At 37.3% G+C, this 12,672-nt stretch overlaps 1 protein-coding gene across 2 annotated transcripts in view; it reads right to left on the minus strand.

Moving 5' to 3' along the window:
- Window positions 1-19: 19 nt before the first annotated feature.
- LOC127413473 (matrin-3-like) overlaps window positions 20-12,672 on the minus strand; it is a 73,085-nt gene continuing 60,432 nt past the window's right edge. For both annotated transcript variants that reach the window (XM_051650658.1, XM_051650657.1), the window contains exons 5-21: window positions 10,284-10,387; window positions 9,855-9,913; window positions 9,474-9,590; window positions 8,788-8,913; window positions 8,517-8,678; window positions 4,696-4,820; window positions 4,041-4,608; window positions 3,248-3,368; window positions 3,058-3,077; window positions 2,799-2,921; window positions 2,301-2,429; window positions 2,088-2,210; window positions 1,552-1,682; window positions 1,142-1,439; window positions 726-888; window positions 504-619; window positions 20-340 (exon numbers count right to left, since the gene is read on the minus strand). In XM_051650658.1, coding sequence (XP_051506618.1) covers window positions 287-340; window positions 504-619; window positions 726-888; window positions 1,142-1,439; window positions 1,552-1,682; window positions 2,088-2,210; window positions 2,301-2,429; window positions 2,799-2,921; window positions 3,058-3,077; window positions 3,248-3,368; window positions 4,041-4,608; window positions 4,696-4,820; window positions 8,517-8,678; window positions 8,788-8,913; window positions 9,474-9,590; window positions 9,855-9,913; window positions 10,284-10,387 — 2,539 coding nt within the window. In that variant the 3' untranslated portion in view covers window positions 20-286. The remainder of the gene's footprint in view (window positions 341-503; window positions 620-725; window positions 889-1,141; window positions 1,440-1,551; window positions 1,683-2,087; window positions 2,211-2,300; window positions 2,430-2,798; window positions 2,922-3,057; window positions 3,078-3,247; window positions 3,369-4,040; window positions 4,609-4,695; window positions 4,821-8,516; window positions 8,679-8,787; window positions 8,914-9,473; window positions 9,591-9,854; window positions 9,914-10,283; window positions 10,388-12,672) is intronic.

The raw sequence follows: 12,672 nt of genomic DNA on the forward strand, positions 1-12,672 counted from the left end.
ATGATTACAACAGGCAGGGTCCGAGGAATGTTTGGTTTAATTAAAAAAAGGGAAAACAGAAGGACATTAATAGCATATAAGGCATAAAATGTCTTAACATTATGATAACTAAACAGCTAAGAATTACTGATGAGTGTGCCAGTTTTACGACAAACTACACTAACTACTACATAAGCAATACCTCAGTCTAACAATTTCATTAGAAAATAAGATACTGAAAGTAGCTGAAAACAAGAAAAATCAATAGCATAACAGACATATCAAGAAATGTTCCAGCATAAATGGTTCACTTCTTTGTAACGTTACTCTGCGCTTTGGCTGTCTCCTTTTCCAGATGTTTCTGGTGAGGGAAAAAAAAAAAAAAAAAAAAAAAAGAGCACATTTGTTTGAGAATCATATTGTATTGCAACAAAAAATAACACAATGCAGTAAGTGTACTGCAAGTCTTTAAATGCTAAATTTATAATGTTTTGGAGAAATAGGAGAAAAAAAAAAAAAATCACCTTAAGTTTATCGTAGTGTGCTTGGCTACTGCAGTGAACTTTCTTAGCTGTGTCCTCATTGGAGTAAAACAGGAAACAGACTCTGCAGTAGTATCCCATCTTTACAAACTCCACACCTAAAGCATTACAATGTAAAATGTGATTCATAATAAATAAACAGTGGATCACAGTACTGATCACCTCCAGCAAATCTGATTTATTAGCAAAAATTAGTCATCTTACCCACTGGGACATTAGGGTCATGTGCCCCAAGAGTAGCAAGGCTAGTTTCAGGCTTAGTTTCAAGGGGTGGTGGTGTGGGGGTAGTGGCTTTTTCCTCAGTCTCCATGCTCTTCTCCGATACAACAACAGGGGAAGTAGCAACAGCTTCTTCATCTTTTTCCTGCTATTCAAAAGACAGCACAGGAAAGCACTGGGTAAAGCAAGTGCATTTTGTTTGCAGTGTAAAATAATTTTATATTTACTTGCAATTAAGTGCTAAACCTTATAATAACAAACACGGGCCGGGGGGGGGGGGGGGGGGCTTATAGATGACCTCAAAGCTAATACAGTTGATGCAGACTAAAAAGCCACAAAAGTCTGAATTTGATTTCATGGCATCATTTAGCATGCCATCCTCTTCAAATGAGACCACTTACAGGTTCAGTCTCCATATTCTGGACCTCTGCTGTGTCTTTGCTTAGTTCCTCCTCTGGCTCTTTCTTCACCTCAGGAACGGCTTCTTCTGAAACAATTTGCCTTTCCTTTTCTTCCTGATTCTCAACCTCTTCAGGTTTATCAGTGGCAGGCATTTCCACTTTGCTCTTCTTGGCAGATGGTTCTTCCTCTTTCTTGCAATTACTTTTGCCAGAGGAGTTGCTCTGGGCCTCAGCCTCTCCAGAGCGCTCCCTCTTGGATGGCTTTTTACCCTGTGGTTCTGGAGTTGGAGGTCTGTGTCTGCAAGAGAGGAGATTATTTTGGCAAAACAGACAAAACTATAAAAACAAATGCTCAAAGACAAAAGCTATTTTTTTCCAAGCAAAAAGAAGGACTTAAATGTCAAACTGACCCATGTTTGAGTTGCTTATATTTTCTGCTTATGTAGACAAGCAATCGTTTGCCTTCAAATTTAGGTGGACTGTCCTTGTAGGTCTCTGCCATTTTCTCAGCATCTTCCCCTCTTTCCATCTCAATGAAGCACTGAACAAACAAACATGATAAACATCACAACAGGGTTTCCTACAGAATTCCACTTACCATTCATTACAAAAAACTCTTGTGATTCTGTAACTTTAACTAGGCCTACAATTATTGTTTTTTGACTGATTAATTACGAGAACCAGCCAGTAAGATTCATTTGTTCGTAAATCACAAGTGGTCATGCTGCATGTTTGTTTTGTTTGCAGACAGCAAAAACGATGCAAGACAAGTCTTTGTTTTATTTCACATTACCCAGCCATTTTAACTCAATACATTACATTTTGAATGCAAGCTCACAACAAATATGATTTCTCTTGATGTGGCACTGTAGGACAGTGGTGCAGGAAATACTGCAATATAGCATTTATTTTCCCCTTGAGCACCCCTTAGAATAAGATCCATTACCTCATTGCGTAATCGATTGACAAAGTATCTTTTGACTTTTCCAAATGGTTCAGCAATTTTCAGAAGTGATGCATCTGATGTTTTGAAGGGAGGAACATTGCCAACATAGATGACTTTGCCACTCTGTAGACATTGTAAAAAACATGGGAGTCAAATATTTTAATCCTTGTAGATTCACAGGCACTTGATTCAGGGTGGGTTAACAAATCTTACCTGGATGGTTGGATAGGTGTGTGAATGGTAAACCTTCACTGGTTTTCCACACACAGATGCTATGACATTTCCACTGTAGAAACTAGCCATAGCTCTTGCCTCTTGTTCATTGGACAGCTCAAGAAAGGCCTTTAAACCACAAAAATTCGAAAAATTATATTTAGCTCAGAAATGTTTAAGCTTCAGACCATCTTTGAGCCTAACTACTATATAATTTATGCATGTCTCATTTGCCACCATTAAATTGAAATATTATATAATTGTCACTTTATTGGCCAGTCACCTTCCACTCTAGACTTTTGCCTTGGCCATTAATAATAAAAAAAAAGAAAAACACACATTGGTCGACCACTAGTAAAGATTTGCCAATACACATTGATTTTCTACCACACAGCTGTGACCTAGCATGGTAGTCTATGCTTATAACTACAGTAAAGCCGTTGCAAGCGCAATGTCCTGAACCTTTAAGAAGCTAATAGAATGTCCATTAGTTATTACCTCAGGCCTCACATCCAAGACCAGGTGCCGGACCACTCTCCCAAATGGCTTTGCAAGGGCAAGGACTTCATCAAGATAACCGTAGCCACGTTTAAACCCAACAACATTGACAACTCTCAATCCCTACCCAATAAGAAAACACTCATTAGTACTGGTTTAACAGTATGTATGTATATAAATGTAAATGCTAAGGTTAACATTAATTGTGTAACCAATTTTAAAAAGTGCACACAGCTAAAAATAAACAAACTCCACTTACTCCACTTTCCTTAGAGCTTCCTAAAACATAAAAGATAGAGAAAAAAAAGCACTTGCTAAATGGACTGACTCAAAGTTCATGCTCGTCTACTTAGAAATGCATAAACAATGCAGATAATAAACATTTTATTTCAATTTCTGTCTGTAAGGCTGATATTAGGATGATGGTCTAGTTGTTTAAAGGGCAATACCTGATGTGTTTTTAGCTTTGGACCTGGAGTCTTGTTTTTCAGCATCATCCTCCTCTGCTAGCTCATCAAGTGTAACAAACTCATCTATGTTTTCCGGGAAGTCAGTTTCACCTTGACCCTCCTGGTATCAGACAGATATAGTCAACAGAACTGCAGGTCAAAACAGTGAACATGCATTTAATTTTAAAGGAACAGTTCACCCAAACATGAATATTCTGTTATTTACTCGGCTTCATGTCGTTCCTGCATGACTTTTTCTTCTGTAGAACATAAAGAATGTGTTTGCTATGCTTTGCCAAACAATAGAAATATATAATGACCAGGTACTGTAAAGTTGGAAAAAGGACACAAATATCCATAAAAGTAGTCCATACAACACTATAAAACAAGTCTTCTGAAGCTACATGATAGCTTAGCGCAAGAAAAAGACTGAAAATTCGCTTATAAGTTTGAAAATGAGCATAGCAGAGGGGGAAACTATCAGTGAATAACAACTTACATTTCAGTCCGTTTCTCAAACAAAGCTACCATGTGGCTTCAGAAGACCTGGGAAATTGAGTTATATCGACTACTTTTATGTCCTTTTTTCATCTTGACAGCCATGGCCATTACAATATGTCACCGTATGGAAAAGAGCAGCCTCAATATTCTCCAAAAAATATTTTGTTTTCCACAGAAGGAAGTCAAACATGTTTTGAACGACTTCAGGGGTAGTAAAGTAAAAGACAGAATTTCATATTTAAGAAATGAATGGGCAGTGGCAATTCAGATGCTGATGTGCAAAAGGTCCTGCCTGCTCTGTACTGTCCTCTTCAGCAACCTGATCTTCAGGTTGTTCATCATTCTGTTCCTCTTGCTCTTTAGGAAACTCAGCGGTGCTCTCTTCCTGCTTAGCCTCAGATACAGCAGGATTCTCCAAGGGAGTCTCTACTTGTTTTTCATCAGCGTCTTCTTGGTTCTCCAAAGTCTTAGCATCATCTGTGCCATCTTTGGCTTGCTGTGCTTTAGGGTCCTCATCCTCTACGTTGGTGTCAATATCTGGTGGCTGTGTACCGGCTTGCTCTGGATCACAAGATGGATTGGCATCATCTTCAGAGGGCTCTTCATTAAAATCCTCTTCGTCTCCTTCATGTGCTTCCATAACATCAGCTTCTTCATCTTCTGATCCATCTCCCTGGACTGCATCTTTATCTTCAGGTTTTGATTTCTCTTTTTTCTCATCTGAGCTCTCCTTGGCTTTGGAACTAGAGGATCTCTGGCTCCTTGATGAAGATTTGTCACCAGTTCTGCTGGTGCCGCTGCTACTGCTGCTCTTGCGGGTATGTTCCTCCCTTCCTTGGTCACCTTTGCCAGGTGGGACCCTGGATCATCAAGAGCACATATAACACATTTGGTTTATTTTCTTTCTGAAGATATCAATGGTTTCTCTGAAAGGAAAGACAACTTACGTTAGTGTCTTGTACTTTGTGCAGATGTTCAGTCGGATGGATCTTCCACTTATAGTCAAAGGATGGAGAATGTAGTACTTGACCAACATCTCTGCATCTTCAGGATTGCTCAACTGAACAAATGCCTGTTAAAAACAAGTCAAAGTGAAAAAGAAATTGAGGCTGGGCAATATAACCGACAATTCATGATATATTTGTGATGATTTTGCTGGAGATATAAATTTAAGCAATATAGTAAATATCAAATTATTGTAATGTGCTTTTTCTTCTGCAATTAAATTTCATGAAGGCTGTAACATACGATTCAATTTTGAGATCCCTCCTTGTCATGTGACTTGTGAGTACGAGTGTGAACTTCAGTCGCAAACACGGCATTAGAATTGGAAAGTTTTATTAACTTCCATGAATCAGTTCAAACCGTAGGCTTTAAAGGAGACCTATTATGCCCCTTTTTACAAGATGTAATATAAGTCTCAGGTGTCCCCAGAATGTGTCTGAAGTTTCAGCTCAAAATACCCCACTGATCATTTATTATACCATGTTGTAAATGCCTCTTTTTGGGTGGAATCAAAAACACGCTGTTTTCGTGTGTGTCTCTTTAAATGCCAATGAGCTGCTGCTCCCCGCCCCCTTTCTGGAAGAGGGCTGTGCCTTTACAGCTCATGCTTCGGATACTATAGCAACAACAAATCAGAACCAATATGACTGACACCGTAAATACCAGAGTTCAGCCATATATGTATGAGCAACCGTAAACGACGCAAAACATAAGCATTTTGAGTATGTGATAGTGCTTCTTATGTAGAAAATCACTTCCTGCCCTCCATCTGCATTTCACACCACAGCAACGCAGTGACGTGACGTCATGTGCAAACAAGCTATAATGACACAGCTCTGGTCTCCGTGAATACAATCAGAGACAATGGTAACTTTAGCTGCATTAGCCGTGGAATCAGCTAACAAGCACATTCGGGAAGGCGATTTGCAAACATTCACAAAATATAAAGTGCGATACTTACATATTCAGGATATAAAGCTATAAAACACGAACAGTTGGTACTGATCCATGCTTGAGTCAAATTTTTTGAAAATCTTGCTTTATATTGACCCTCATTCACAAAGCAATCCGGTGTAAAATGATTTACACAAATTTTGTTTTGGGGGCACATTTTCTTCAAAAACAAAACTTGTCCACTGCGTCTTCAGTGGCTCTGATGCCGGGAGTACATGAAGACTCTTATGTTCACTTTTACAGCCAACAACAGAACACTTACGACGCTTACGAAGCTGAGACATTATTCTTCTCACTTTAGCTGCTCCAGCGTGGAAAAAAATGGCAGATTGTGTGTAGATCACTCGGGGGAGGATCTATGAAAATAGGGTGGAGTCCGTCACCAGTCGTGGCCGTGGTCTGCTCTACAGTGACGTCACTTTAGAGCGGATACGAAAACCAGTCATTTTGAGACACAGTTTTGATTAATAGAAATATAAGAAAGAGGAGTGGGTGGACTTTTAACATTGTAGGGTGGTTGTGTACACACACTGCCGACTCACATTTATGTTCAAACACCATGTAAAAGTGAATTTTGCATAAAACCCCTTTAATGATTTGATTTATAACCATTTTTATGTCATCACTCAAAAATGTTCAGGGAAGCCTCAACGTGGCATTTTATATGTAATAAAATGTTTTGGTAAAAATAATTGCAGGTAAATATTGCTGCAATGTATTGTTAAAATTATGCATAGAAATTAAAAAGATTAAACAATTAAACCTTGTGTTTTAGTTTTAAAAAAAAATGGGTATACAACATATATTATTTCAACAAGAATCTTTTAGATTACTATAACTACATTTATATTTATTTATATATATATATATATATATATTTATATATATATATACATACAGGTGCATCTCAATAAATTAGAATGTCGTGGAAAAGTTCATTTATTTCAGTAATTCAACTCAAATTGTGAAACTCGTGTATTAAATAAATTCAATGCACACAGACTGAAGTAGTTTAAGTCTTTGGTTCTTTTAATTGTGATGATTTTGGCTCACATTTAACAAAAACCCACCAATTCACTATCTCAACAAATTAGAATACATCATAAGACCAATAAAAAAAAAACATTTTTAGTGAATTGTTGGCCTTCTGGAAAGTATGTTCATTTACTGTATATGTACTCAATACTTGGTAGGGGCTCCTTTTGCTTTAATTACTGCCTCAATTCGGCGTGGCATGGAGGTGATCAGTTTGTGGCACTGCTGAGGTGGTATGGAAGCCCAGGTTTCTTTGACAGTGGCCTTCAGCTCATCTGCATTTTTTGGTCTCTTGTTTCTCATTTTCCTCTTGACAAGGTTCAGGTCTGGTGAGTTTGCTGGCCAGTCAAGCACACTAACACCATGGTCATTTAACCAACTTTTGGTGCTTTTGGAAGTGTGGGCAGGTGCCAAATCCTGCTGGAAAATGAAATCAGCATCTTTAAAAAGCTGGTCAGCAGAAGGAAGCATGAAGTGCTCCAAAATGTCTTGGTAAACGGGTGCAGTGACTTTGGTTTTCAAAAAACACAATGGACCAACACCAGCAGATGACATTGCACCCCAAATCATCACAGACTGTGGAAACTTAACACTGGACTTCAAACAACTTGGGCTATGAGCTTCTCCACCCTTCCTCCAGACTCTAGGACCTTGGTTTCCAAATGAAATACAAAACTTGCTCTCATCTGAAAGAGGACTTTGGACCACTGGGCAACAGTCCAGTTCTTCTTCTCCTTAGCCCAGGTAAGACGCCTCTGACGTTGTCTGTGGTTCAGGAGTGGCTTAACAAGAGGAATACGACAACTGTAGCCAAATTCCTTGACACGTCTGTGTGTGGTGGCTCTTGATGCCTTGACCCCAGCCTCAGTCCATTCCTTGTGAAGCACACCCAAATTCTTGAATCGATTTTGCTTGACAATCCTCATAAGGCTGCGGTTCTCTCAGTTTGTTGTGCATCTTTTTCTTCCACACTTTTTCCTTCCACTCAACTTTCTGTTAACATGCTTCGATACAGCACTCTGTGAACAGCCAGCTTCTTTGGCAATGAATGTTTGTGGCTTACCCTCCTTGTGAAGGGTGTCAATGATTGTCTTCTGGACAACTGTCAGATCAGCAGTCTTCCCCATGATTGTGTAGCCTAGTGAACCAAACTGAGAGACCATTTTGAAGGCTCAGGAAACCTTTGCAGGTGTTTAGAGTTGATTAGCTGATTGGCATGTCACCATATTCTAATTTGTTGAGATAGTGAATTGGTGGGTTTTTGTTAAATGTGAACCAAAATCATCACAATTAAAAGAACCAAAGACTTAAACTACTTCAGTCTGTGTGCATTGAATTTATTTAATACACAAGTTTCACAATTTGAGTTGAATTACTGAAATAAATGAACTTTTCCATGACATTCTAATTTATTGAGATGCACCTGTATATATAGAGAGAGAGAGAGAGAGAGAGAGAGAGAGAGAGAGAGAGAGAGAGAGAGAGAGAGAGAGAGACTGACTGTATATTAAAAAAAAAAGATGCATTTAAGGTACCGGAAGTGATTTTAGATGTTCATGAACTACCAGCAGACTTTAGCTAACACACACACAGACATACTCTGAGACCGCTGTAATCAGAGATGGAGCAGACGGAGGGCAGCGCAGTCCCCCCGAGCGTTTCTCCGTCCGACCCTGAGCATTTCACGGGAGCAGAACACCAAACCAGCACTTAAACGTGCATATATTGGCTGCCCTGTAAACGTGCAAATGAACATGCTATATTTGAAACTTACCTCATCATTTAGGAAAAGATGTTTCTCAACAGTGCCAAATCTACGAGCTACTGTCAGGAGCTCCATTTTCTTGTCACTCCCTCGTGGCAAATTGGAGAAAAACACCACCTGGCTGTCTCCTCCCTTCACAGGTCTAGCGTCTCTGTCTGGTCTTCCAGATTTCTGAATTTATTAAAGGAAATAAGCGTTACTGACCTATTTAATTGCTAACTGGTTGATCTTCTTAGCTTCTCTCTAATGCTGAAACCCTAAATCTTATATGCCATCTTACCTTTATTACCAGCAGTTCCTTTGATAAATAAATGTGTATCTCTTTCCCGTTTAAAATGGCAGGCTTACGCTGGTAGTAATTAGCCATGGCCAAAGCTTCCTCATGTGTCTGCAGCTCCAGGAAAGCCTTTGAAAAATAATACAGGGATAATGAGTGCAAAAAAATTACGAATATACAGAGGCCCCAAAAATTATTTAGACACACAACAGCACGAACACACTTTAAAATTAAATAAATAAAAGAAGTCTGTTTGGTTTCACATTATAAAACAATACTTGTGTGATGAACTACAACTGTGGTCACTCTGCAAGGGCACCTGTGTGAACTTGAGGGGAAAAGACTTCATACATCCACTAAAATGACCTTGAGACCAGTAGATTCAAAGTAATTAAAAAGCAGCTAAGTGTAATTAGTACACAGAAAAGGTCTAGCATCATTTGTTTGTAGATTCCACTTGGTTTATATTTTGTCATGTAATGCAATGATTCATACTTTTTAAATTGTGACAAAAGTGTCCAAATACTTTTGGGGTGCCACTGTATACCAAATATTTGCAATCATATTGTAAATTCAAAAATGTATTGTCATGAGCAAAAAAAAAAAAAAAAAAAAAAAAAAAAAAAACTGTAAACAGGCTTAAAAAAAAACTGAACGAATTACATGTATAGCTAGCTATGGGCTATTACCTTGTTATTCAGCACAAGATGCTCACGGATGGTGCCAAAGGGTTTCGCCAAAGCAAACAGACTGTTTGATGAAAGTGGTTTCCTGTCGTATTTTGCCACAACCACTCTACTTCTTATCTAAAATTAGGAAAAAAAAATATTGATGAGTGCACAAGTTAACTTTATCCACTCACATCAAAAGCTGCCATTACTGAAAAGACCACTCCAATTAAATATATGTCAGTGTTTCTCAGCAGTACAATTTGCAGGTGTATTTTCCATTCAAGAAAACATAAAAGGTAACTAGACTGAAAGATCAATTTTAACATTTCAAAACAAAGAAACGGTAACTGGAATAGAGCCTTGACACTTGCCATCAGATAACTTTCAGTAAATTTTTACCTTTGGAGCTGCTGCATATGATGAACTTTTATTTGTCATTCCCATACTGGAATCAGACCCTTAAAAAGAGTGATAACAATTAGCCAATATTTAATAAGAAAAGTATTTGTCATCTTGGAGTTCTTCAAAGCTGTACAAGTTTAAGTAGAATATGACTTCTCATATAGCTGTACATCTTTACAAACATATTTGTCAAAAGTACAATTTATAATTTTTGGTATATATATATATATATATATATATATATATATTAGTAGCAGCAAAAAAAAAAAAGTGACTTAGTGGAGCTTTCACCAAAGAACTCAGTAAGCCATGAGTGAAATCCACAGAGAAAGACAAAACAAACATTTTCTACTGTTCTAAATTCTGCAGTTTAACAATTTCATGAAGTGGATTGCTGATTCATCAAAAAGATAGCAAAAAAATTACCCCAGCTGGAGCTCATCCCTGATCTTTGTAGACCAGCACCCATTGGAGCTACTCCCAGCAATCCATCTTGACGACTCTTTGTGTCCAGTGAAAGGGAAGTCCCCCTAAGAGAAATAAATTTGTAATGCTCTTTTCTAGGGGTGGGATGATAAGGTTATCTAACAAATCCAACCGATGTACGATTCAAAATAACAACACATAAATGACAAAGTATGACAGAAACTATTTTATTTTTTTAGAAAAATTTAAATTATATTTTCTCATCATCAGAATAGAGTTAACTAATACACATTATAAATGCTCAAAGTTTCAATAAGAGTTTATCATATACTGTAAGAAAGTTCACAAATAAATAAACCTTAAAAAATATCTGGGTACATTCAGGCTGATCAGGTGCAGGACAAAGCAATTTAACTGAACAGAACATGTCCTGAAAAATATGAAGGGTTGGAATCAAAATTCCTCTATAACATGCAAGGGACAGCTGTACATTTTTCTATCCCTAGTCTAGATCATATGGAAGCCCAGAAGCGCCATTTACAAAATAATTAAAGAATACATTATCAATCTATTAATTTGAAAATAAAAATGTGAATTTATAAATGGACAAATAAATAGACACATTGTGTTTAATTAATGTTTTAAAATGTACTTACATTAAGCAATAAAACAGCACATTAATAAGTCATTTTTAAATGCATCTTTTAAATTGCATTTTAAAAAGCATTTGGCAGTTGCTTTTCTTCATTAATTGGCAGTTGCTTTTCTTTATTGTTTGACTTTTCTTTTACCATATCAATCCATGCCTGCTGAAGCCCAGGAGTGCCAGTTAAAAAAAGAATGAAGGATTAAATTATCAATCTATTAATTTGAAAATAAAAATGAATAAATAATTCAATTTATAAATGGACAAAAAATAAGACCTTTAAATGTGTCATTAACTGAGTAAAAAAAAAATGCCATTAAGACTCATGGGAGCAACCAGTGAACTTTCAACTCGGTTATAAGACACACCACCTCTCCCACGTGCCAGTCGAAGATGATGTAAGATGGCCTGTCATTGGACGACGGTACGAGCAGTTTACGTGATATCATTGGATCTGCGAATTAAGAAACGGATGCGAAGCATATCAGAAGTTAATGGTGGCTCATTCACCCTTGCTGTGAAATGCTGAACGTGGCCCTACCTGGGCGTGCAAAGTGATATGTGTCCAGGATGGGAGCTGGTAATTGTGATGCTGTCAACAGAACCAGCCTCCCGACTCGTAGCCTGAACTGAAACGCTCAGCAACCGCCATTTGCCTCACCCTACATCTCCACTTTCAACAACATCGACAATAAAAAATTGTTGACAAAATTTGTTGTCGAATAGTCGTCAGATCTCATTTAACGTAACATGAGATCACATTAAACTGTAATGATGAGGCGCGAAAGCAGCACTGCAGTTTTATTATTAAACTTAAATTAAACTTAATTAAATTTAAAATGATATTGTCCTCTTTATTGTAAGCAAGTTTAATACAACCTTTTAAGTCGGGGCACAAGCTGAATAATCGGTTAAGAGCTAATGATTAATTATTGCAATAATCGCTGAATAGTCGAATAATCATTCAAATAATCGTTAGATTAATCGATGATCAAAATAATCGATAATTGCAGCCCATGATGGCACCCGATATAATTAAATCTTTACCAAATCTATACCATTCATAAATGAACGTTTGTGCTGATTCTGTGTTTGAGATATTAGACATAATTTTTTGGCTGTGTGACGTCACTTTCCACCCCGTGAGGTCCAAATCGCTCCAAACCGGTGCTGTTAGTTTGTCATGAAGAGCAAAACGTAGATGTCTTGACTTGATGTACGTTTAACAATTTAGGTTCTATTTTAACTTAACGTGTTGTCTAAAAACACAAACAAGCCGTCAAAGACATCCATCTAGCGCACGTTTTCATTTAAATCAATTATAAAACAGCGCTCAATGTGAACGGCCCCTCAGTGTAACACTAAATTTTTAGAAAACTTTGATCACATTTGCCTATTCTTTATTATTTGTTACTGCACATTTTAGAATTCAGAGTAGGCTATTAAGTCATCAAAAATAAGAAGTAACACAAAAGTATGTAAATTATGCAGTGACCAAAACAAATTAAATCAGAAACATCTTATATTTGAACTTCTTCAGTGTAGCCTTTTGTCTACTCCAGCTCTGCACACATTTTCTCAATCAATTTCAGGTGAATCCTGGGATGCTTTTTAAACAGTATTGAATGATTTCATATGCTGGACACTTGTTGGCTACTTTTCTTTAAAATATATATATACTATTAAGTAAATAAAAAAATATATAATAGGTTTAATAGGCATATATAATTAGGCACAATTTAT

Source organism: Myxocyprinus asiaticus, chromosome 22 (assembly GCF_019703515.2).
Source record: "Myxocyprinus asiaticus isolate MX2 ecotype Aquarium Trade chromosome 22, UBuf_Myxa_2, whole genome shotgun sequence".
NCBI classification, from domain to species: domain Eukaryota; kingdom Metazoa; phylum Chordata; class Actinopteri; order Cypriniformes; family Catostomidae; genus Myxocyprinus; species Myxocyprinus asiaticus.